We start from the raw sequence: 27,408 nt of genomic DNA on the forward strand, positions 1-27,408 counted from the left end.
TATAGGGGTATATATAGGGGAGTGTATAGGGGTATACATAGGGGAGTGTATAGGGGTATATATAAGGGAGTGTATAGGGGTATATATAGGGAAGGGTTTATGGGTATATATAGGGGAGTGTATAGGGGTATATATAGGGGAGTGTATATGTGTATATATAGGGGTATATATAGGGGAGTGTATAGGGGTATATATAGGGGAGTGTATAGGGGTATATATAGGGGAGTGTATAGGGGTATATATAGGGGAGGGTATAGGGGCAGGGGCGGTGTGTTCAATAGGGCGATATGGGCGACGCACTGCGCCAAACGGGAAAAGGAAGGGATTTTTTTTCTAATCAATTATATCACGGCAACAGTAGTTATCAGTGTTGTAATCTAGACGTCTGATCTGCCACAGTGCCACTAAATGTCCAATCAGGCTAAAGTCGTGCTTCAAATGGCCCCCCCCCCTTTTGGGGCGATTTCAGTCAGGTTGAAAATCGCCCAGAAGTCTGTCATAGACTCCCATGTAAAATCTATTTTTTTCAAATATCAGAGCTTTCAATACAATCTCTATGGGTTTCTGAGGGCTTGCACTTACGCGCTTTCGTCATAAGTAACATATAACCATGAACGTAACTAAGAAAAGAGCGGGTAGCAGCGTCAATCAATTCACTACTTCTATCAAAATGGCTAGGCTTCAGTGCAACTCGATTGTGTCTTTGAAAGAAGTTCCTTTTTGTCGGCGAACAAATGAAGATAAATTGGCAACGAAACAATTAGGACCTCCCAGACCAAATTTAATAATTCAACAGGTTTCTACTAAAGGGGGGAAGTCCTACACCCGAGGATTTTCCAAAAATTGGTACGAACGAAAAACCTGGCTAGCAGGCTGCGATGTAGCTAATGCAGTCTTCTGCTACCCCCTGCTTACTCTTTCACCCTGAAGGCGGCACGGCAGACAGCACCGCTTGGACAGCGACTGGTGTGTAACGGACATGCACCATCTTTCAGGAAAGATTAAGAAACATGAGCTGTCAAAGACCCACATGGATAGCTGTTTGAGATTGTCTGCTTTGGGGAGAGTGAACATTCCCACTCAACTGGATGAGGGATACAGGCTAGCTGTCCGCCGCCACAACGATGAGGTTAGTGTTGATAATCACAAGTTTACTGGAGAACTGAAACTGACAAGGCTGACAAGATAGGACCCTTTTGTCCATTGTTATTGGATAGGAACATAACTTATAACCAGCTCCTGACCTAAATAGATCTTAGCACAACATTTTACTCAACACATCATATTCCATATTCACTATAACAAATATATTTACTACGACATTAGCAAGAACCGCCACATCCTCAGCCGGCTAATCCAGTGTGTGAAGTTTTGCAGAGTGTTTGAGTTAGCTTTGCGAGGCAAAGATGAAACTGAGGGCTCCACCAACCCTGGTAAGCCAACACTTTTGAGATCAGTCAATAAATGCTTCTGGTATTGACTTATATGCTGCCCCTGTCTTCATGTTGTTGCTGGACATATCTTTTTTAAAATGTGTGTAGGTCACCTAAATCATCAGAAAAATTGCCCCCCCTGAGAATTTTTTCAGGAGCCGCCACTGTATAGGGGTATATATAGGGGAGTGTATAGGGGTATATATAGGGGAGTGTATAGGGGTATATATAGGGGAGGGTATAGGGGTATATATAGGGGAGTGTATAGGGGTATATATAGGGGAGGGTATAGGGGAGTGTATAGGGGTATATATAGGGGAGTGTATAGGGGTATATATAGGGGTATATATAGGGGAGTGTATAGGGGTATATATAGGGGTATATATAGGGGAGTGTATAGGGGTATATATCGGGGAGTGTATAGGGGTATATATAGGGGAGTGTATAGTGGTATATATAGGGGAGTGTATAGGGGTATATATAGGGGAGTGTATAGGGGTATATATAGGGGAGGGTATAGGGGTATATATAGGGGAGTGTATAGGGGTATATATAGGGGAGTGTATAGTGGTATATATAGTGGTATATATAGGGGAGGGTATAGGGGTATATATAGGGGAGTGTATAGGGGTATATATAGGGGAGTGTATAGGGGTATATATAGGGGAGTGTATAGGGGTATATATAGGGGAGGGTATAGGGGTATATATAGGGGAGTGTATAGTGGTATATATAGGAGAGTGTAGGGGTATATATAGGGGAGGGTATAGGGGTATATATAGGGGAGGGTGTAGGGGTATATATAGGGGTATATATAGGGGAGGGGTATATATAGGGGTATATATAGGGGAGTGTATAGGGGTATATATAGGGGAGGGTATAGGGGTATATATAGGGGAGTGTATAGGGGTATATATAGGGGTATATATAGGGGAGTGTATAGGGGTATATATAGGGGAGTGTATAGGGGAATATATAGGGGAGTGTATATGGGTATATATAGGGGAGGGTATAGGGGTATATATAGGGGAGGGTATAGGGGTATATATAGGGGAGTGTATAGGGGTATATATAGGGGAGTGTATAGGGGTATATATAGGGGTATATATAGGGGAGTGTATAGGGGAGTGTATAGGGGTATATATAGGGGAGGGTATAGGGGTATATATAGGGGTATATATAGGGGAGTGTATAGGGGTATATATGGGGGAGTGTATAGGGGTATATATAGGGGAGGGTATAGGGGTATATATAGGGGTATATATAGGGGAGTGTATATGGGTATATATAGGGTAGTGTATAGGGGTATATATAGGGGAGTGTATAGTGGTATATATAGGGGAGGGTATAGGGGTATATATAGGGGAGTGTACAGGGGTATATATAGGGGAGTGTATAGGGGTATATATAGGGGAGTGTATAGTGATATATAGGGGAGGGTATAGGGGTTTATATAGGGGAGGGTATAGGGGTATATATAGGGGAGGGTATAGGGGTATATATAGGGTAGTGTATAGGGGTATATATAGGGGAGGGTATAGGGGTATATATATGGAGTGTATAGGGGTATATATAGGGGAGGGTATAGGGGAGTGTATAGGGGTATATATAGGGGAGCGTATAGGGATATATATAGGGGTATATATAGGGGAGTGTATAGGGGTATATACAGGGGTATATATAGGGGTATATATAGGGTAGTGTATAGGGGTATATATAGGGGAGTGTATAGTGATATATAGGGGAGGGTATAGGGGTTTATATAGGGGAGGGTATATGGGTATATATAGGGGAGGGTATAGGGGTATATATAGGGTAGTGTATAGGGGTATATATAGGGGAGGGTATAGGGGTATATATATGGAGTGTATAGGGGTATATATAGGGGAGGGTATAGGGGAGTGTATAGGGGTATATATAGGGGAGTGTATAGGGGTATATATAGGGGAGTGTATATGGGTATATATAGGGTTATATTGTATACTTTGGTCAATTACATTTGTTTTATTTTCTAAATTAAATCATAAACTTAAAGTTTCCCCCAAAAATATTGGTTCTGCAAAGCTGAAAATCCAATAGCAAGGTGTATAGATCAGAACCAGAACCAAGGTGTATAGATCAAAAGTTATTTTTCAATTTCAATGTACCTTAGATTAAATAGGGATTTAAAGAAATGTGCAAAAAAGATTTAAGTGCCTTTTAACGGGGTATGGTAGTAGGTGCCAGGCGCACCGGTATGAGTGTGTCAAGAACTGCAGCGTTGCTGGGTTTTTCACGCTCAACAGTTTCCTGTGTGTATCAAGAATGGTCCACCACCCAAAGGACATCCAGCCAACTTGACACAACTGTGGGAAGCATTGGAGTCAACATGAGCCAGCATCCCTGTGGAACGCTTTCGACCCCTTGTAGAGTCCATGACCCGACGAATTAAGGCTGTTCTGGGAGGGGGCTGGCGCAACTCAATATTAGGAATGTGTTCTTAATGTTTTGTCTACTGTGTATTTGGCTGCAACTGTACTATGTCATTAAACTGAGACACTTTCACCCTTCCTCCAAGGCCACTGTGTCTTTTGATAGTTTTGGGGATGTTTTGTACCTAACTACATTAAGTATGCCAACCATGACACTGTGGTGAGGAAAAAGTCAACCCCAATCCAGGGACCCCATGACCCAATATACAGTACACTCTAGTGAACACAACAAAAAACAGACATCAGCAGGCAGACATGTCTCCTATATAGTGGGGTATAGTGGTGCCTCACACCAGTAGATCTGAGCCCGTACTGATGGTTAAACTGCAATGAAATCACCTGGTGGTGCTAAAACAGACAGTAATGGTTGTATCAGGGCATTAGGGGATGGAGTGTTGGAGACAGTAATGGTTGTATCAGGGTCAGAGGGGATGGAGTGTTGGAGACAGTAATGGTTGTATCAGGGCCAGAGGGGATGGAGTGTTGGAGACAGTAATGGTTGTATCAGGGTCAGAGGGGATGGAGTGTTGGAGACAGTAATGGTTGTAACAGGGTCAGAGGGGATGGAGTGTTGGAGACAGTAATGGTTGTAACAGGGTCAGAGGGGATGGAGTGTTGGAGACAGTAATGGTTGTATCAGGGCCAGAGGGGATGGAGTGTTGGAGACAGTAATGGTTGTAACAGGGTCAGAGGGGATGGAGTGTTGGAGACAGTAATGGTTGTATCAGGGCCAGAGGGGATGGAGTGTTGGAGACAGTAATGGTTGTAACAGGGTCATGGGGACATATCATGTTGTGTGATGTGTGTACTTAGTCTGTTTTCACTTGTCTCGTGCTCGGATTAGTCTCCCTAGGTAGACAGGGTGTCTCCCACATTAACAATGTTCCAGCATACGCAGAGCCCTTTCCCCTAGGTCTGGGATTTCTGACACAATGCTCTGATCAACTAAATACAGTACAGGGTTGTCACTAGTTATCACAGCCACAAAGTCAAAATGGGCTATATCATTAAAATTCATTAAAACAGCTTTTTGGTCTTAAAAAGGTTCAACCTTAAAATGTTAGGGTTTAGCATAATGTTAGCAGCGTGGTTATGGTTAAAAACAGATTATAGAAAATAAAATTGTAGAAATAGACAGGGTTTAGCCATAATGACTTTGTTTTTTCGGTAACTAGTGAGGACCACAGTATAGGAACACATCAATGGAACAGTGAGAACACACCACCACCTAGTGGTAACACTTGATATTTAGTGTTTTGTAAACAATTTCATAAACTTGATTTAGATTTATGCACAACTGAACACTGTAATTACATTACTGGTAATAGCCCAGTTTGCCTTTTTTAAAGAGCCTTAGATTGTCCTCTTAATGATTATGTGGGTGTATTTAGCAGGGAATAATTAAACTGTTTCCTATGGTTATTTTCTCAGAGTAAAACAAGACTGAGGTTTGAACCAAATCACGCTGTAGACTGGGGAACCTGCTACCTCAATGTTTCTAGATCTTCATATTGCCATAAGTAGATAAAGTGAATGAAAAATGATTGACAGGACATCAGAATAAGATTCCAGCTATTTATTGTTAGGAACATTTTATGTAACAAACTTTAAATATAGTAATAGAATCCAAATTATATTCAGCCTGCAGCAGTTTACAGTCAGTTTTAAATGTTCTCTCTTTAGCAAGTTTCCAACAAACACTGGGTGCATTTCAAATGGAACCTTATTTCCTACACTGTGCTGTAGTTGACCAGCTCCCACAGGGTGCTGCTACAGTTTTAAAAAGTTTTCTATGGTTTGTTTAAATAATGTAACAGAACAGCTATAGTTATAGTGGTATTAAAATATTCCCCTTTAAATACTTAAATATCGTTCTTGGTTGTACCTGTGTCTTTTAAGTAACAAAAAGGTTCAAGCTAATGTCACCGACAAGCATAAACCTCTGTAACGTTCAAATAAATGACTAACATTTAAATAATTGTATGTTCCTTTGTTTGTTTTTTTAAAACACTGCTCCCTTTTTAGAAAGTGAAAAAAGTTTAAGCACATTAAAACGTTTTTAACTTTGCTGCAGTAGTAGTTGCCAGATTTAACAACAAAATTAAAATCAGTATCTGAACCGTCTTCCAACTAACCAGTTGGAAGAGTTAAAAACAGCCCTGGGTTGAATGTCACCCCAAGTTGCTTCGGAGCAGCAGTGTAACCCAGCACTTCAAAAGAGAAAACATTCTTAGGTTGGACGACGCTTAGCTTGCCATTACTACAAATGGCAGTAATGTTAAAAACCTCTTAGAAGTATTCTCCACATACATTCTCATAGTAAATGCACTTAAAAAGAGAGTACTGCTACAATACAATAACACTTATTTTCTAAATGTTTAGGAGTTAGTAACACATTCCAATAGTTGATAGTTCACAGCAGATGATAGTTGTTTTTTCAGATCAGCTAGATTAGAAGGCTGTCCGATGTTGGTTCCAGTGTTCTAGAATCAATTCTAGGTGGTTCTAGAAGGACATGATGGTTCTCTGGATGATGTCGACACACTCTCTGACCTCATGGTCTTTAATGATGAGGGGAGGGGCCAGACGGATGATGTCACCGTGGGTGGGCTTGGCCAACAGTCCGTTGTCACGGAGACGCATGCAGACTCTCCAGGCGTCATAGTCTGTGGGGCGAGGGAGAAAAGTGCGCACACACACGTCAGGGGTCAAAGCTTCAGCCTACAGACATTTTACATTTTAGTAATTTAGCAGAAGCTCTTATCCAGAGCGACTTACAGTTAGTGCATACATTATTTTTTATACTGGCCCACCCCCCGTGAGAAACGAACCCACAACCCTGGCGTTGCAAACGCCATGCTCTACCAACTGAGCTACATCCCTGCCGGCCATTCCCTCCCCTATCCTGGACGACGCTGGGCCAATTGTGTGCCGCCCCATGGGTCTCCCGGTCACGGCCGGCTACGACAGAGCCTGGATTCGAACCAGGATCTCTAGTGGCACAGCTAGCACTGCAATGCAGTGCCTTAGACCACTGCGCCACTCGGGAGATACAGAGCAACAATTGCAAAACCCTGCCAACAAGCAGGGCCCTAAATGAACCATTTTCATTGTTTAAAAAGTGAGGAGCACAACATCAGATTTAGGAGCACCAGACAGATCGGGGGACCAACTCCATATCAATGCACATGATTTTAGAATGAGATATTGGACTTTTGGTCATGTAGTGTACATAGGATTTTTTCTGTCGCTCCCAAATTAAAACTTCAGGTTGCACAGCAAAATATTTAATCGCATTATGCCAACAAGACAATGTTGATTGTTCATCTAAGCAAACAGGAATCTCTTCCTGGTCAGGTGACGTGCGTTGATGGCCTAGCGTACATTCTGACAGTATTGACCTACTCCCCTAACAGGACAGCTGGGGCTCTGTGGAACAGTATAGCTTCCTTCCCTGTCTTCCCCCGAGCTGGGCTCAAACCAGGGAGCTTTTCTACACAGCACCACCGGCCAGCCAAAGACAGAGCTTGCTGACGCACCAAGAGACTCATGGGAACAATGGCCTCAGTCACTAGTACCCCGTCACTAACCTCAGCACCCAGAACTGGGCCATCTCTCTACTCTCGTTAAGTCTTTCAAGAGAGACTACACCACAGCTAACTGGCTTCACATCAGATACATCCATACCTTTAGTCTCCTTGATGACGATAGCATTGAGGAGGCCTTTGCCCCGGACGACGGGGACGATCTCTTTAGGAAGCTTTGACAGTTCTGACCTCAGCAACTGACCCATCTTCTCAGCGTTCTCCGCAAGCTTCTCTTCCTCCAGAACCTGTAGGGCAGGACAACATACTGTTAGAGGAAACACCACAAAGACCAACAGTTGTGAGGAGCAGTCCGTTTTAAGGCTTCTATTGCAGTCAGGACTTTGTTTAACACATATCCAACGACCCATGACCCAACACAGTCAACTAGTGTCCACACAACACAATAAACAATACCATGAGCAGCCACAAATCTCCTTTATACATTGAGTTGTGTACACCAGTAGATCTTAGTCCATATTGAGGGTTTAATGAGAGATCACCTTGTGAAAGCAGCGGTTGACCGCGGCGTGTTAGCGATCACTCGGAGGAGATAGGAGCCCAAGTTCTGTGGTCAGAGGAGATAGGATGGTCCCACCCACTGCTTTGAAGTACTCTCAACTGCCTGTTGCTCTGGGGAGTATCCTGTCTTACTAAACCAGCTAGCCAGATACAGTACTCTCAGCTGTCTGTTGCTCTGGGGAGTATCCTGTCTTACTAAACCAGCTAGCCAGATACAGTACTCTCAGCTGTCTGTTGCTCTGGGGAGTATCCTGTCTTACTAAACCAGCTAGCCAGATACAGTACTCTCAGCGGTCTGTTGCTCTGGGGAGTATCCTGTCTTACTAAACCAGCTAGCCAGATACAGTACTCTCAGCTGTCTGTTGCTCTGGGGAGTATCCTGTCTTACTAAACCAGCTAGCCAGATACAGTACTCTCAGCTGTCTGTTGCTCTGGGGAGTATCCTGTCTTACTAAACCAGCTAGCCAGATACAGTACTCTCAGCTGTCTGTTGCTCTGGGGAGTATCCTGTCTTACTAAACCAGCTAGCCAGATACAGTACTCTCAGCTGTCTGTTGCTCTGGGGAGTATCCTGTCTTACTAAACCAGCTAGCCAGATACAGTACTCTCAGCTGTCTGTTGCTCTGGGGAGTATCCTGTCTTACTAAACCAGCTAGCCAGATACAGTACTCTCAGCTGTCTGTTGATCTGGGGAGTATCCTGTCTTACTAAACCAGCTAGCCAGATACAGTACTCTCAGCTGTCTGTTGCTCTGGGGAGTATCCTGTCTTACTAAACCAGCTAGCCAGATACAGTACTCTCAGCTGTCTGTTGCTCTGGGGAGTATCCTGTCTTACTAAACCAGCTAGCCAGATACAGTACTCTCAGCTGTCTGTTGCTCTGGGGAGTATCCTGTCTTACTAAACCAGCTAGCCAGATACAGTACTCTCAGCTGTCTGTTGCTCTGGGGAGTATCCTGTCTTACTAAACCAGCTAGCCAGATACAGTACTCTCAGCTGTCTGTTGCTCTGGGGAGTATCCTGTCTTACTAAACCAGCTAGCCAGATACAGTACTCTCAGCTGTCTGTTGCTCTGGGGAGTATCCTGTCTTACTAAACCAGCTAGCCAGATACAGTACTCTCAGCTGTCTGTTGCTCTGGGGAGTATCCTGTCTTACTAAACCAGCTAGCCAGATACAGTACTCTCAGCAGTCTGTTGCTCTGGGGAGTATCCTGTCTTACTAAACCAGCTAGCCAGATACAGTACTCTCAGCTGTCTGTTGCTCTGGGGAGTATCCTGTCTTACTAAACCAGCTAGCCAGATACAGTACTCTCAGCTGTCTGTTGCTCTGGGGAGTATCCTGTCTTACTAAACCAGCTAGCCAGATACAGTACTCTCAGCTGTCTGTTGCTCTGGGGAGTATCCTGTCTTACTAAACCAGCTAGCCAGATACAGTACTCTCAGCTGTCTGTTGCTCTGGGGAGTATCCTGTCTTACTAAACCAGCTAGCCAGATACAGTACTCTCAGCTGTCTGTTGCTCTGGGGAGTATCCTGTCTTACTAAACCAGCTAGCCAGATACAGTACTCTCAGCTGTCTGTTGCTCTGGGGAGTATCCTGTCTTACTAAACCAGCTAGCCAGATACAGTACTCTCAGCTGTCTGTTGCTCTGGGGAGTATCCTGTCTTACTAAACCAGCTAGCCAGATACAGTACTCTCAGCTGTCTGTTGCTCTGGGGAGTATCCTGTCTTACTAAACCAGCTAGCCAGATACAGTACTCTCAGCTGTCTGTTGCTCTGGGGAGTATCCTGTCTTACTAAACCAGCTAGCCAGATACAGTACTCTCAGCTGTCTGTTGCTCTGGGGAGTATCCTGTCTTACTAAACCAGCTAGCCAGATACAGTACTCTCAGCTGTCTGTTGCTCTGGGGAGTATCCTGTCTTACTAAACCAGCTAGCCAGATACAGTACTCTCAGCTGTCTGTTGCTCTGGGGAGTATCCTGTCTTACTAAACCAGCTAGCCAGATACAGTACTCTCAGCTGTCTGTTGCTCTGGGGAGTATCCTGTCTTACTAAACCAGCTAGCCAGATACAGTACTCTCAGCTGCCTGTTGCTCTGGGGAGTATCCTGTCTTACTAAACCAGCTAGCCAGATACAGTACTCTCAGCTGTCTGTTGCTCTGGGGAGTATCCTGTCTTACTAAACCAGCTAGCCAGATACAGTACTCTCAGCTGTCTGTTGCTCTGGGGAGTATCCTGTCTTACTAAACCAGCTAGCCAGATACAGTACTCTCATCTGTCTGTTGCTCTGGGGAGTATCCTGTCTTACTAAACCAGCTAGCCAGATACAGTACTCTCAGCTGCCTGTTGCTCTGGGGAGTATCCATACAGTACTCTCAGCTGTCTGTTGCTCTGGGGAGTATCCTGTCTTACTAAACCAGCTAGCCAGATACAGTACTCTCAGCTGTCTGTTGCTCTGGGGAGTATCCTGTCTTACTAAACCAGCTAGCCAGATACAGTACTCTCAGCTGTCTGTTGCTCTGGGGAGTATCCTGTCTTACTAAACCAGCTAGCCAGATACAGTACTCTCAGCTGTCTGTTGCTCTGGGGAGTATCCTGTCTTACTAAACCAGCTAGCCAGATACAGTACTCTCAGCTGTCTGTTGCTCTGGGGAGTATCCTGTCTTACTAAACCAGCTAGCCAGATACAGTACTCTCAGCTGTCTGTTGCTCTGGGGAGTATCCTGTCTTACTAAACCAGCTAGCCAGATACAGTACTCTCAGCTGTCTGTTGCTCTGGGGAGTATCCTGTCTTACTAAACCAGCTAGCCAGATACAGTACTCTCAGCTGTCTGTTGCTCTGGGGAGTATCCTGTCTTACTAAACCAGCTAGCCAGATACAGTACTCTCGGCTGTCTGTTGCTCTGGGGAGTATCCTGTCTTACTAAACCAGCTAGCCAGATACAGCACTCTCAGCTGTCTGTTGCTCTGGGGAGTATCCTGTCTTACTAAACCAGCTAGCCAGATACAGTACTCTCAGCTGTCTGTTGCTCTGGGGAGTATCCTGTCTTACTAAACCAGCTAGCCAGATACAGTACTCTCAGCTGTCTGTTGCTCTGGGGAGTATCCTGTCTTACTAAACCAGCTAGCCAGATACAGTATTCTCGGCTGTCTGTTGCTCTGGGGAGTATCCTGTCTTACTAAACCAGCTAGCCAGATACAGTACTCTCAGCTGTCTGTTGCTCTGGGGAGTATCCTGTCTTACTAAACCAGCTAGCCAGATACAGTACTCTCAGCTGTCTGTTGCTCTGGGGAGTATCCTGTCTTACTAAACCAGCTAGCCAGATACAGTATTCTCGGCTGTCTGTTGCTCTGGGGAGTATCCTGTCTTACTAAACCAGCTAGCCAGATACAGTACTCTCAGCTGTCTGTTGCTCTGGGGAGTATCCTGTCTTACTAAACCAGCTAGCCAGATACGGGTCTCCATCTCTCCTAATGTTTGAATCTCTCCATAGCCAAATAACTAACTAGCTAAATAGCTAACTAGCTAACATAAATAAATAAATAAAGCTAGCTACCACATACCTCTAGAGCTGCCATGGCAACGCTACAGGCCAGAGGGTTTCCTCCGTACGTAGAGCCGTGCTCTCCAGGCTTGATGGTCAGCATCACCTCGTCATCACACAGCACCGCAGACACCTGGCAGGGTCAAGGTTCACATTTATAGGAGACTGACATGACCCAGTCACAACATGACCCAATCACACCATAACCCAGTCACACCATGACCCAGTCACACCATGACCCAGTCACACCATGACCCAGTCACACCATGACCCAGTCACACCATGACCCAGTCACACCATGACCCAGTCACAACATGACCCAGTCACACCATGACCCAGTCACACCATGACCCAGTCACACCATGACCCAGTCACAACAGTCACAACATGACCCAGTCACACCATGACTCAGACACACCATGACCCAGTCACACCATGACCCAGTCACACCATGACCCAGACACACCATGACCCAGACACACCATGACCCAGTCACACCATGACCCAGTCCACCATGACCCAGTCACACCATGACCCAGTCACAACATGACTCAGACACACCATGACCCAGTCAAACCATGACCCAGTCAAACCATGACCCAGTCACACCATGACCCAGTCACACCATGACCCAGTCACACCATGACCCAGACACACCATGACTCAGACACACCATGACCCAGTCACACCATGACCCAGTCACACCATGACCCAGTCACACCATGACCCAGACACACCATGACCCAGTCACACCATGACCCAGTCACACCATGACCCAGTCACACCATGACCCAGTCACAACAGTCACACCATGACCCAGTCACACCATGACCCAGTCACAACAGTCACAACATAACCCAGTCAGAACATGACCCAGTCACAACAGTCACACCATGACCCAGTCACACCATGACCCAGTCACACCATGACCCAGTCACACCATGACCCAGTCACACCATGACCCAGTCACACCATGACCCAGTCACACCATGACCCAGTCACAACAGTCACAACATGACCCAGTCACACCATGACTCAGACACACCATGACTCAGACACACCATGACCCAGTCACACCATGACCCAGACACACCATGACCCAGACACACCATGACCCAGACAAACCATGACCCAGTCACACCATGACCCAGTCACACCATGACCCAGTCACACCATGACCCAGTCACACCATGACCCAGTCACACCATGACTCAGACACACCATGACCCAGACACACCATGACCCAGTCACACCATGACCCAGTCACAACATGACCCAGTCACACCATGACCCAGTCACACCATGACCCAGTCACACCATGACCCAGACACACCATGACCCAGTCACACCATGACCCAGACACACCATGACCCAGTCACACCATGACCCAGACACACCATGACCCAGTCACACCATGACCCAGTCACACCATGACCCAGTCACACCATGACCCAGTCACACCATGACCCAGTCACAACAGTCACACCATGACCCAGTCACACCATGACCCAGTCACAACAGTCACAACATAACCCAGTCAGAACATGACCCAGTCACAACAGTCACAACATGACCCAGTCACACCATGACCCAGTCACACCATGACCCAGTCACACCATGACCCAGACACACCATAACCCAGTCACACCATGACCCAGTCACACCATGACCCAGTCACACCATGACCCAGTCACACCATGACCCAGTCACACCATGACCCAGACACACCATGACCCAGTCACACCATGACCCAGTCACACCATGACCCAGTCACAACAGTCACACCATGACCCAGTCACACCATGACCCAGTCACAACAGTCACAACATAACCCAGTCAGAACATGACCCAGTCACAACAGTCACAACATGACCCAGTCACACCATGACCCAGTCACACCATGACCCAGTCACACCATGACCCAGACACACCATAACCCAGTCACACCATGACCCAGACACACCATGACCCAGTCACACCATGACCCAGTCACACCATGACCCAGTCACACCATGACCCAGTCACACCATGACCCAGACACACCATGACCCAGTCACACCATGACCCAGTCACACCATGACCCAGTCACACCATGACCCAGACACACCATGACCCAGTCACACCATGACACCATGACCCAGTCACACCATGACACCATGACCCAGTCACACCATGACACCATGACCCAGTCACACCATGACCCAGACACACCATGACCCAGTCACACCATGACCCAGTCACACCATGACCCAGTCACACCATGACCCAGACACACCATAACCCAGTCACACCATAACCCAGTCACACCATGACCCAGTCACACCATAACCCAGTCACACCATGACCCAGTCACAACAGTCAGAAAATGCTGAATAAGCAGTGAGTTAGCCACAGAAGGAAGTGAATTAAACAATTAATATTCATGTATTGATGCAACCCATCCCTTATAAAATTATTAGACAGCATTTTCATTTAGTAAATCAAATTACAGTACACAATTGCAAAGAAAGTAGTGTCACAGTGTTGTGTTACTCACAGGGTAGACTCCACCTGACAGAGCCTTTCCCAGGATCACGATGTCAGGACGAACTTCCTCATGGTCCACAGCCAGACGTCTGCCTGTACGGGCCAGTCCAGTCTGAACCTCATCAGCTATGAACAGCACCTAGACATGGAACACAGAGACATTAGTGTAGTCCAGCCAGCCGTCTGCCTGTACGGGCCAGTCCAGTCTGAACCTCATCAGCTATGAACAGCACCTAGACATGGAACACAGAGACATTAGTGTAGTCCAGCCAGCCGTCTGCCTGTACGGGCCAGTCCAGTCTGAACCTCATCAGCTATGAACAGCACCTAGACATGGAACACAGAGACATTAGTGTAGTCTATGTATGAGTCTGTCTCTCCACACTACAGCCAGCTCCAGCCCAGGCTGAACCTCATCAGCTATGAACAACACCATGCAGTAGGAGATATCAAATCAAAATCACATTTCATTTATAAAGTCCATTTTACTTCAACAGTTGCCACAGAGTGATTTACAATAACCTGGTATCTAGACCCAAGCACAGGGAAGCACAGTTACAAGGAAAACGTCACATCAGTATATTTGTCCATCTCACCAAAATGGATTGATAGAGCGATCAACCAAAAGTGGGGGGAAAATGTCTGTTTCCAATGACGAAGATCCACCGTTGATTCTGAAGGCTCGCAGTACGATGTGTGTTTGTGTTTAATGCGGAGACGTCTTGCACTACTCACGTTGTTCTGAGTGCAGAGCTCTCTGACGGTGGTGAGGTATCCAGGATCAGGAACCACCACGCCAGCCTCTCCCTGGATTGGCTCCACCATGAAGGCTGCTACATTAGGGTCCCGGAGAGATTTCTGGAACAACCATCAGCACACAGTCAGTGATAACAGGTAACTAGACTAGTCAATCAATCCGTGTTTCCATGATAATCCCATCAATGGAAATACAGGGCTGGAGACACTCCATTTGCCTCTGTATACTGACACAATATGGAAGCAAGACCAATTTCCCAGACCAAAAAAGCCTTCTCAATGGAGATTCTTCATTGAAGGATATTTTAGAACAGGACTAGGCCTTATCTGGCTCCAGGAAACTGGCCTGCAGAGTGGTAACATTAATATTAAGGTTCAGTATTATAGAGGACCAGGAAACTGGCCTGCAGAGTGGTAACATTAAGGTTCAGTATTATAGAGGAACAGGAAACTGGCCTGCAGAGTGGTAACATTAAGGTTCAGTATTATAGAGGAACAGGAAACTGGCCTGCAGAGTGGTAACATTAACATTAAGGTTCAGTATTATAGAGGAACAGGAAACTGGCCTGTAGAGTGGTAACATTAAGGTTCAGTATTATAGAGGAACAGGAAACTGGCCTGCAGAGTGGTAACATTAAGGTTCAGTATTATAGAGGTACAGGAAACTGGCCTGCAGAGTGGTAACATTAAGGTTCAGTATTATAGAGGAACAGGAAACTGGCCTGCAGAGAGGTAACATAAAGGTTCAGTATTATAGAGGAACAGGAAACTGGCCTGTATAGTAGTAACATTAATATTAAGGTTCAGTATTATAGAGGAACAGGAAACTGGCCTGTAGAGTGGTAACATTAACATTAAGGTTCAGTATTATAGAGGAACAGGAAACTGGCCTGTATAGTAGTAACATTAATATTAAGGTTCAGTATTATAGAGGAACAGGAAACTGCCCTGTATAGTAGTAACATTAATATTAAAGTTCAGTATTATAGAGGAACAGGAAACTGGCCTGTAGAGTAGTAACATTAATATTAAGGTTCAGTATTATAGAGGAACAGGAAACTGGCCTGTATAGTAGTAACATTAAGGTTCAGTATTATAGAGGAACAGGAAACTGGCCTGTATAGTAGTAACATTAAGGTTCAGTATTATAGAGGAACAGGAAACTGGCCTGTATAGTAGTAACATTAACATTAAGGTTCAGTATTATAGAGGACCAGGAAACTGGCCTGTAGAGTAGTAACATTAAGGTTCAGTATTATAGAGGAACAGGAAACTGGCCTGCAGAGTGGTAACATTAATATTAAGGTTCAGTATTATAGAGGCACAGGAAACTGGCCTGCAGAGCGGTAACATTAAGGTTCAGTATTATAGAGGAACAGGAAACTGGCCTGCAGTGGTAACATTAATATTAAGGTTCAGTATTATAGAGGAACAGGAAACTGGCCTGTAGAGTAGTAACATTAAGGTTCAGTATTATAGAGGAACAGGAAACTGGCCTGCAGAGTGGTAACATTAATATTAAGGTTCAGTATTATAGAGGAACAGGAAACTGGCCTGTAGAGTGGTAACATTAAGGTTCAGTATTATAGAGGAACAGGAAACTGGCCTGCAGAGTGGTAACATTAAGGTTCAGTATTATAGAGGAACAGGAAACTGGCCTGTAGAGTAGTAACATTAATATTAAGGTTCAGTATTATAGAGGAACAGGAAACTGGCCTGTATAGTAGTAACATTAAGGTTCAGTATTATAGAGGAACAGGAAACTGGCCTGTATAGTAGTAACATTAAGGTTCAGTATTATAGAGGAACAGGAAACTGGCCTGTATAGTAGTAACATTAAGGTTCAGTATTATAGAGGAACAGGAAACTGGCCTGTATAGTAGTAACATTAACATTAAGGTTCAGTATTATAGAGGTACAGGAAACTGGCCTGCAGAGTGGTAACATTAACATTAAGGTTCAGTGTTATAGAGGACCAGGAAACTGGCCTGTAGAGTAGTAACATTAAGGTTCAGTATTATAGAGGAACAGGAAACTGGCCTGCAGAGTGGTAACATTAATATTAAGGTTCAGTATTATAGAGGCACAGGAAACTGGCCTGCAGAGCGGTAACATTAAGGTTCAGTATTATAGAGGGACAGGAAACTGGCCTGCAGAGTGGTAACATTAATATTAAGGTTCAGTATTATAGAGGCACAGGAAACTGGCCTGCAGAGCGGTAACATTAAGGTTCAGTATTATAGAGGAACAGGAAACTGGCCTGCAGTGGTAACATTAATATTAAGGTTCAGTATTATAGAGGAACAGGAAACTGGCCTGTAGAGTAGTAACATTAAGGTTCAGTATTATAGAGGAACAGGAAACTGGCCTGCAGAGTGGTAACATTAATATTAAGGTTCAGTATTATAGAGGAACAGGAAACTGGCCTGCAGAGTGGTAACATTAAGGTTCAGTATTATAGAGGAACAGGAAACTGGCCTGTAGAGTGGTAACATTAAGGTTCAGTATTATAGAGGAACAGGAAACTGGCCTGTAGAGTGGTAACATTAATATTAAGGTTCAGTATTATAGAGGACCAGGAAACTGGCCTGTATAGTAGTAACATTAAGGTTCAGTATTATAGAGGAACAGGAAACTGGCCTGTATAGTAGTAACATTAATATTAAGGTTCAGTATTATAGAGGTACAGGAAACTGGCCTGCAGAGTGATAACATTAAGGTTCAGTATTATAGAGGAACAGGAAACTGGCCTGTATAGTAGTAACATTAAGGTTCAGTATTATAGAGGCACAGGAAACTGGCCTGCAGAGTGGTAACATTAATATTAAGGTTCAGTATTATAGAGGAACAGGAAACTGGCCTGTATAATAGTAACATTAATATTAAGGTTCAGTATTATAGAGGACAGGAAACTGGCCTGTATAGTAGTAACATTAATATTAAGGTTCAGTATTATAGAGAAACAGGAAACTGGCCTGCAGAGTGGTAACATTAAGGTTCAGTATTATAGAGGAACAGGAAACTGGCCTGTATAGTAGTAACATTAATATTAAGGTTCAGTATTATAGAGGAACAGGAAACTGGCCTGTATAGTAGTAACATTAATATTAAGGTTCAGTATTATAGAGGAACAGGAAACTGGCCTGTGTAGTAGTAACATTAAGGTTCAGTATTATAGAGGAACAGGAAACTGGCCTGTATAGTAGTAACATTAATATTAAGGTTCAGTATTATAGAGGAACAGGAAACTGGCCTGTAGAGTGGTAACATTAACATTAAGGTTCAGTATTATAGAGGCACAGGAAACTGGCCTGTATAGTAGTAACATTAATATTAAGGTTCATTATTATAGAGGAACAGGAAACTGCCCTGTATAGTAGTAACATTAATATTAAAGTTCAGTATTATAGAGGAACAGGAAACTGGCCTGTAGAGTAGTAACATTAATATTAAGGTTCAGTATTATAGAGGAACAGGAAACTGGCCTGTATAGTAGTAACATTAAGGTTCAGTATTATAGAGGAACAGGAAACTGGCCTGTATAGTAGTAACATTAAGGTTCAGTATTATAGAGGAACAGGAAACTGGCCTGTATAGTAGTAACATTAACATTAAGGTTCAGTATTATAGAGGTACAGGAAACTGGCCTGCAGAGTGGTAACATTAACATTAAGGTTCAGTATTATAGAGGACCAGGAAACTGGCCTGTAGAGTAGTAACATTAAGGTTCAGTATTATAGAGGAACAGGAAACTGGCCTGCAGAGTGGTAACATTAACATTAAGGTTCAGTATTATAGAGGAACAGGAAACTGGCCTGCAGAGTGGTAACATTAATATTAAGGTTCAGTATTATAGAGGTACAGGAAACTGGCCTGTAGAGTGGTAACATTAAGGTTCAGTATTATAGAGGCACAGGAAACTGGCCTGCAGAGTGGTAACATTAACATTAAGGTTCAGTATTATAGAGGAACAGGAAACTGGCCTGTAGAGTAGTAACATTAAGGTTCAGTATTATAGAGGAACAGGAAACTGGCCTGCAGAGTGGTAACATTAAGGTTCAGTATTATAGAGGCACAGGAAACTGGCCTGCAGAGTGGTAACATTAAGGTTCAGTATTATAGAGGAACAGGAAACTGGCCTGCAGAGTGGTAACATTAAGGTTCAGTATTATAGAGGAACAGGAAACTGGCCTGTATAGTAGTAACATTAAGGTTCAGTATTATAGAGGAACAGGAAACTGGCCTGTATAGTAGTAAAATTAACATTAAGGTTCAGTATTATAGAGGAACAGGAAACTGGCCTGTATAGTAGTAACATTAACATTAAGGTTCAGTATTATAGAGGAACAGGAAACTGGCCTGTATAGTAGTAACATTAAGGTTCAGTATTATAGAGGCACAGGAAACTGGCCTGCAGAGTGGTAACATTAACATTAAGGTTCAGTATTATAGAGGAACAGGAAACTGGCCTGTAGAGTGGTAACATTAAGGTTCAGTATTATAGAGGAACAGGAAACTGGCCTGCAGAGTGGTAACATTAAGGTTCAGTATTATAGAGGAACAGGAAACTGGCCTGTAGAGTGGTAACATTAACATTAAGGTTCAGTATTATAGAGGAACAGGAAACTGGCCTGTATAGTAGTAACATTAACATTAAGGTTCAGTATTATAGAGGAACAGGAAACTGGCCTGTATAGTAGTAACATTAACATTAAGGTTCAGTATTATAGAGGGACAGGAAACTGGCCTGTAGAGTAGTAACATTAATATTAAGGTTCAGCATTATAGAGGAACAGGAAACTGCCCTGTATAGTAGTAACATTAATATTAAGGTTCAGTATTATAGAGGCACAGGAAACTGGCCTGTAGAGTGGTAACATTAATATTAAGGTTCAGTATTATAGAGGAAGAGGAAACTGGCCTGCAGAGTGGTAACATTAATATTAAGGTTCAGTATTATAGAGGAACAGGAAACTGGCCTGCAGAGTGGTAACATTAACATTAAGGTTCAGTATTATAGAGGAACAGGAAACTGGCCTGCAGAGTGGTAACATTAAGGTTCAGTATTATAGAGGAACAGGAAACTGGCCTGCAGAGTGGTAACATTAAGGTTCAGTATTATAGAGGGACAGGAAATTGGCCTGTAGAGTGGTAACATTAAGGTTCAGTATTATAGAGGACCAGGAAACTGGCCTGCAGAGTGGTAACATTAACATTAAGGTTCAGTATTATAGAGGAACAGGAAACTGGCCTGTAGAGTGGTAACATTAAGGTTCAGTATTATAGAGGAACAGGAAACTGGCCTGCAGAGTGGTAACATTAAGGTTCAGTATTATAGAGGAACAGGAAACTGGCCTGTAGAGTGGTAACATTAACATTAAGGTTCAGTATTATAGAGGAACAGGAAACTGGCCTGTATAGTAGTAACATTAACATTAAGGTTCAGTATTATAGAGGAACAGGAAACTGGCCTGTATAGTAGTAACATTAACATTAAGGTTCAGTATTATAGAGGGACAGGAAACTGGCCTGTAGAGTAGTAACATTAATATTAAGGTTCAGCATTATAGAGGAACAGGAAACTGCCCTGTATAGTAGTAACATTAATATTAAGGTTCAGTATTATAGAGGCACAGGAAACTGGCCTGTAGAGTGGTAACATTAATATTAAGGTTCAGTATTATAGAGGAAGAGGAAACTGGCCTGCAGAGTGGTAACATTAATATTAAGGTTCAGTATTATAGAGGAACAGGAAACTGGCCTGCAGAGTGGTAACATTAACATTAAGGTTCAGTATTATAGAGGAACAGGAAACTGGCCTGCAGAGTGGTAACATTAAGGTTCAGTATTATAGAGGAACAGGAAACTGGCCTGCAGAGTGGTAACATTAAGGTTCAGTATTATAGAGGGACAGGAAATTGGCCTGTAGAGTGGTAACATTAAGGTTCAGTATTATAGAGGACCAGGAAACTGGCCTGCAGAGTGGTAACATTAAGGTTCAGTATTATAGAGGAACAGGAAACTGGCCTGTAGAGTGGTAATATTAAGGTTCAGTATTATAGAGGAACAGGAAACTGGCCTTCAGAGTGGTAACATTAACATTAAGGTTCAGTATTATAGAGGCACAGGAAACTGGCCTGTAGAGTGGTAACATTAATATTAAGGTTCAGTATTATAGAGGAACAGGAAACTGGCCTGCAGAGTGGTAACATTAATATTAAGGTTCAGTATTATAGAGGAACAGGAAACTGGCCTGCAGAGTGGTAACATTAACATTAAGGTTCAGTATTATAGAGGAACAGGAAACTGGCCTGCAGAGTGATAACATTAAGGTTCAGTATTATAGAGGAACAGGAAACTGGCCTGCAGAGTGGTAACATTAAGGTTCAGTATTATAGAGGCACAGGAAACTGGCCTGTATAGTAGTAACATTAACATTAAGGTTCAGTATTATAGAGGCACAGGAAACTGGCCTGTAGAGTGGTAACATTAATATTAAGGTTCAGTATTATAGAGGAACAGGAAACTGGCCTGCAGAGTGGTAACATTAATATTAAGGTTCAGTATTATAGAGGAACAGGAAACTGGCCTGCAGAGTGGTAACATTAACATTAAGGTTCAGTATTATAGAGGAACAGGAAACTGGCCTGCAGAGTGATAACATTAAGGTTCAGTATTATAGAGGAACAGGAAACTGGCCTGCAGAGTGGTAACATTAAGGTTCAGTATTATAGAGGAACAGGAAACTGGCCTGTAGAGTGGTAATATTAAGGTTCAGTATTATAGAGGAACAGGAAACTGGCCTTCAGAGTGGTAACATTAACATTAAGGTTCAGTATTATAGAGGCACAGGAAACTGGCCTGCAGAGTGGTAACATTAATATTAAGGTTCAGTATTATAGAGGAACAGGAAACTGGCCTGCAGAGTGGTAACATTAACATTAAGGTTCAGTATTATAGAGGAACAGGAAACTGGCCTGCAGAGTGATAACATTAAGGTTCAGTATTATAGAGGAACAGGAAACTGGCCTGCAGAGTGGTAACATTAAGGTTCAGTATTATAGAGGCACAGGAAACTGGCCTGTATAGTAGTAACATTAACATTAAGGTTCAGTATTATAGAGGAACAGGAAACTGGCCTGTAGAGTAGTAACATTAACATTAAGGTTCAGTATTATAGAGGAACAGGAAACTGGCCTGCAGAGTGGTAACATTAACATTAAGGTTCAGTATTATAGAGGAACAGGAAACTGGCCTGTATAGTAGTAACATTAACATTAAGGTTCAGTATTATAGAGGAACAGGAAACTGGCCTGTATAGTAGTAACATTAAGGTTCAGTATTATAGAGGAACAGGAAACTGGCCTGTATAGTAGTAACATTAATATTAAGGTTCAGTATTATAGAGGAACAGGAAACTGGCCTGTATAGTAGTAACATTAACATTAAGGTTCAGTATTATAGAGGAACAGGAAACTGGCCTGTAGAGTGGTAACATTAAGGTTCAGTATTATAGAGGAACAGGAAACTGGCCTGTATAGTAGTAACATTAAGGTTCAGTATTATAGAGGCACAGGAAACTGGCCTGTATAGTAGTAACATTAAGGTTCAGTATTATAGAGGAACAGGAAACTGGCCTGCAGAGTGGTAACATTAATATTAAGATTCAGTATTATAGAGGAACAGGAAACTGGCCTGTATAGTAGTAACATTAATATTAAGGTTCAGTATTATAGAGGCACAGGAAACTGGCCTGCAGAGTGGTAACATTAATATTAAGGTTCAGTATTATAGAGGAACAGGAAACTGGCCTGTATAGTAGTAACATTAAGGTTCAGTATTATAGAGGAACAGGAAACTGGCCTGTATAGTAGTAACATTAACATTAAGGTTCAGTATTAAAGAGGAACAGGAAACTGGCCTGTATAGTAGTAACATTAATATTAAGTTTCAGTGTTATAGAGGACCAGGAAACTGGCCTGTATAGTAGTAACATTAACATTAAGGTTCAGTATTATAGAGGAACAGGAAACTGGCCTGTATAGTAGTAACATTAATATTAAAGTTCAGTATTATAGAGGAACAGGAAACTGGCCTGTATAGTAGTAACATTAATATTAAGGTTCAGTATTATAGAGGAACAGGAAACTGGCCTGTATAGTAGTAACATTAATATTAAGGTTCAGTATTATAGAGGAACAGGAAACTGGCCTGTATAGTAGTAACATTAAGGTTCAGTATTATAGAGGAACAGGAAACTGGCCTGTAGAGTAGTAATATTAACATTAAGGTTCAGTATTATAGAGGAACAGGAAACTGGCCTGTAGAGTGGTAACATTAAGGTTCTGTATTATAGAGGAACAGGAAACTGGCCTGTATAGTAGTAACATTAACATTAAGGTTCAGTATTATAGAGGAACAGGAAACTGGCCTGTAGAGTGGTAACATTAAGGTTCAGTATTATAGAGGCACAGGAAACTGGCCTGTATAGTAGTAACATTAACATTAAGGTTCAGTATTATAGAGGAACAGGAAACTGGCCTGTATAGTAGTAACATTAAGGTTCAGTATTATAGAGGAACAGGAAACTGGCCTGCAGAGTGGTAACATTAAGGTTCAGTATTATAGAGGAACAGGAAACTGGCCTGTATAGTAGTAACATTAATATTAAGGTTCAGTATTATAGAGGAACAGGAAACTGGCCTGTAGAGTGGTAACATTAAGTTTCAGTATTATAGAGGCACAGGAAACTGGCCTGTATAGTAGTAACATTAATATTAAGGTTCAGTATTATAGAGGGACAGGAAACTGGCCTGCAGAGTGGTAACATTAAGGTTCAGTATTATAGAGGAACAGGAAACTGGCCTGTAGAGTGGTAACATTAAGGTTCAGTATTATAGAGGAACAGGAAACTGGCCTGTATAGTAGTAACATTAACATTAAGGTTCAGTATTATAGAGGAACAGGAAACTGGCCTGTATAGTAGTAACATTAACATTAAGGTTCAGTATTATAGAGGAACAGGAAACTGGCCTGTATAGTAGTAACATTAAGGTTCAGTATTATAGAGGAACAGGAAACTGGCCTGTATAGTAGTAACATTAAGGTTCAGTATTATAGAGGAACAGGAAACTGGCCTGTATAGTAGTAACATTAATATTAAGGTTCAGTATTATAGAGGAACAGGAAACTGGCCTGTATAGTAGTAACATTAACATTAAGGTTCAGTATTATAGAGGCACAGGAAACTGGCCTGTATAGTAGTAACATTAAGGTTCAGTATTATAGAGGCACAGGAAACTGGCCTGTAGAGTGGTAACATTAATATTAAGGTTCAGTATTATAGAGGAACAGTAAACTGGCCTGCAGAGTGGTAACATTAATATTAAGGTTCAGTATTATAGAGGAACAGGAAACTGGCCTGCAGAGTGGTAACATTAACATTAAGGTTCAGTATTATAGAGGAACAGGAAACTGGCCTGCAGAGTGGTAACATTAAGGTTCAGTATTATAGAGGAACAGGAAACTGGCCTGCAGAGTGGTAACATTAAGGTTCAGTATTATAGAGGGACAGGAAATTGGCCTGTAGAGTGGTAACATTAAGGTTCAGTATTATAGAGGACCAGGAAACTGGCCTGCAGAGTGGTAACATTAAGGTTCAGTATTATAGAGGCACAGGAAACTGGCCTGTAGAGTGGTAATATTAAGGTTCAGTATTATAGAGGAACAGGAAACTGGCCTTCAGAGTGGTAACATTAACATTAAGGTTCAGTATTATAGAGGCACAGGAAACTGGCCTGTAGAGTGGTAACATTAATATTAAGGTTCAGTATTATAGAGGAACAGGAAACTGGCCTGCAGAGTGGTAACATTAATATTAAGGTTCAGTATTATAGAGGAACAGGAAACTGGCCTGCAGAGTGGTAACATTAACATTAAGGTTCAGTATTATAGAGGAACAGGAAACTGGCCTGCAGAGTGGTAACATTAAGGTTCAGTATTATAGAGGAACAGGAAACTGGCCTGCAGAGTGGTAACATTAAGGTTCAGTATTATAGAGGCACAGGAAACTGGCCTGTATAGTAGTAACATTAACATTAAGGTTCAGTATTATAGAGGAACAGGAAACTGGCCTGTAGAGTAGTAACATTAAGGTTCAGTATTATAGAGGAACAGGAAACTGGCCTGCAGAGTGGTAACATTAACATTAAGGTTCAGTATTATAGAGGAACAGGAAACTGGCCTGTATAGTAGTAACATTAACATTAAGGTTCAGTATTATAGAGAACCAGGAAACTGGCCTGTAGAGTGGTAACATTAAGGTTCAGTATTATAGAGGAACAGGAAACTGGCCTGTATAGTAGTAACATTAAGGTTCAGTATTATAGAGGAACAGGAAACTGGCCTGTATAGTAGTAACATTAAGGTTCAGTATTATAGAGGAACAGGAAACTGGCCTGCAGAGTGGTAACATTAATATTAAGATTCAGTATTATAGAGGAACAGGAAACTGGCCTGTATAGTAGTAACATTAATATTAAGGTTCAGTATTATAGAGGAACAGGAAACTGGCCTGCAGAGTGGTAACATTAATATTAAGGTTCAGTATTATAGAGGAACAGGAAACTGGCCTGTATAGTAGTAACATTAAGGTTCAGTATTATAGAGGAACAGGAAACTGGCCTGTATAGTAGTAACATTAACATTAAGGTTCAGTATTAAAGAGGAACAGGAAACTGGCCTGTATAGTAGTAACATTAATATTAAGTTTCAGTGTTATAGAGGACCAGGAAACTGGCCTGTATAGTAGTAACATTAACATTAAGGTTCAGTATTATAGAGGAACAGGAAACTGGCCTGTATAGTAGTAACATTAATATTAAGGTTCAGTATTATAGAGGAACAGGAAACTGGCCTGTATAGTAGTAACATTAAGGTTCAGTATTATAGAGGAACAGGAAACTGGCCTGTATAGTAGTAACATTAATATTAAGGTTCAGTATTATAGAGGAACAGGAAACTGGCCTGCAGAGTGGTAACATTAACATTAAGGTTCAGTATTATAGAGGAACAGGAAACTGGCCTGTATAGTAGTAACATTAACATTAAGGTTCAGTATTATAGAGGAACAGGAAACTGGCCTGTATAGTAGTAACATTAAGGTTCAGTATTATAGAGGAACAGGAAACTGGCCTGTATAGTAGTAACATTAATATTAAGGTTCAGTATTATAGAGGAACAGGAAACTGGCCTGTATAGTAGTAACATTAACATTAAGGTTCAGTATTATAGAGGAACAGGAAACTGGCCTGTATAGTAGTAACATTAAGGTTCAGTATTATAGAGGAACAGGAAACTGGCCTGTAGAGTGGTAACATTAAGGTTCAGTATTATAGAGGAACAGGAAACTGGTCTGTAGAGTAGTAACATTAACATTAAGGTTCAGTATTATAGAGGCACAGGAAACTGGCCTGCAGAGTGGTAACATTAACATTAAGGTTCAGTATTATAGAGGCACAGGAAACTGGCCTGTAGAGTGGTAACATTAAGGTTCAGTATTATAGAGGAACAGGAAACTGGCCTGTATAGTAGTAACATTAAGGTTCAGTATTATAGAGGACCAGGAAACTGGCCTGTATAGTAGTAACATTAATATTAAGGTTCAGTATTATAGAGGCACAGGAAACTGGCCTGCAGAGTGGTAACATTAACATTAAGGTTCAGTATTATAGAGGCACAGGAAACTGGCCTGTAGAGTGGTAACATTAAGGTTCAGTATTATAGAGAAACAGGAAACTGGCCTGTATAGTAGTAACATTAAGGTTCAATCAATCAATCAATTTTATTTTATATAGCCCTTCTTACATCAGCTAATATCTCGAAGTGCTGTACAGAAACCCAGCCTAAAACCCCAAACAGCTAGTAATGCAGGTGTAGAAGCACGGTGGCTAGGAAAAACTCCCTAGAAAGGCCAAAACCTAGGAAGAAACCTAGAGAGGAACCAGGCTATGAGGGGTGGCCAGTCCTCTTCTGGCTGGTTCAGTATTATAGAGGACCAGGAAACTGGCCTGTATAGTAGTAACATTAACATTAAGGTTCAGTATTATAGAGGAACAGGAAACTGGCCTGTATAGTAGTAACATTAAGGTTCAGTATTATAGAGGACCAGGAAACTGGCCTGTATAGTAGTAACATTAAGGTTCAGTATTATAGAGGAACAGGAAACTGGCCTGTATAGTAGTAACATTAACATTAAGGTTCAGTATTATATATGATGCATGTCACGTCAGCCTCGTACCTCCAGAGCAGGGATGTCGTTGTAGGGGACGAGCCCAAAGCCAGGCATGAAGGGACCGAAGCCCTCGTAACTGCTAGGGTCCGTAGAGCTGGAGATGGCTGCCATGGTCCGGCCCCAGAAGTTACCATCTACAGAGGAGAGGGAAGACACACTGCATTAGCTTCCTTCTTTTAATGTTATTCACCACACAATTCACAGTTCAAACGCATTCTGCGCCATGTGAATCAACTAAATGAACACAAGGATATGGCATTCAATAACATGGTAACAAAT

The 27,408-nt window shown here is 42.5% G+C and overlaps 1 protein-coding gene and 1 long non-coding RNA gene across 4 annotated transcripts in view; one reads left to right on the top strand and one right to left on the bottom strand.

The window, feature by feature from the left end:
• Nucleotides 1–5,465: 5,465 nt before the first annotated feature.
• The window catches only part of LOC311122858 (ornithine aminotransferase, mitochondrial-like), a 35,675-nt gene continuing 13,732 nt past the window's right edge, over nt 5,466–27,408 (bottom strand). The window contains exons 5-10 of the mRNA XM_084197174.1: nt 27,136–27,263; nt 14,817–14,939; nt 14,092–14,220; nt 11,575–11,688; nt 7,592–7,736; nt 5,466–6,570 (exon numbers count right to left, since the gene is read on the bottom strand). Coding sequence (XP_084053300.1) covers nt 6,410–6,570; nt 7,592–7,736; nt 11,575–11,688; nt 14,092–14,220; nt 14,817–14,939; nt 27,136–27,263 — 800 coding nt within the window. The 3' untranslated portion in view covers nt 5,466–6,409. The remainder of the gene's footprint in view (nt 6,571–7,591; nt 7,737–11,574; nt 11,689–14,091; nt 14,221–14,816; nt 14,940–27,135; nt 27,264–27,408) is intronic.
• On the top strand, nt 22,586–25,049 carry LOC311122860. 3 transcript variants are annotated; one of them, XR_014612507.1, is made up of 3 exons: nt 22,586–23,069; nt 23,290–24,111; nt 24,882–25,049. It is a non-coding gene; the product is annotated as an uncharacterized lncRNA (long non-coding RNA). The 3 variants fall into 3 exon arrangements; XR_014612508.1 differs by having other exon boundaries at nt 22,586–23,017; XR_014612509.1 differs by lacking the exon at nt 24,882–25,049 and adding an exon at nt 24,286–24,384 and having other exon boundaries at nt 23,290–23,671.

The sequence above is a fragment of the Coregonus lavaretus genome, assembly GCF_964263955.1.
Source record: "Coregonus lavaretus genome assembly, contig: HAP1_SCAFFOLD_301, whole genome shotgun sequence".
Lineage (NCBI taxonomy): Eukaryota > Metazoa > Chordata > Actinopteri > Salmoniformes > Salmonidae > Coregonus > Coregonus lavaretus.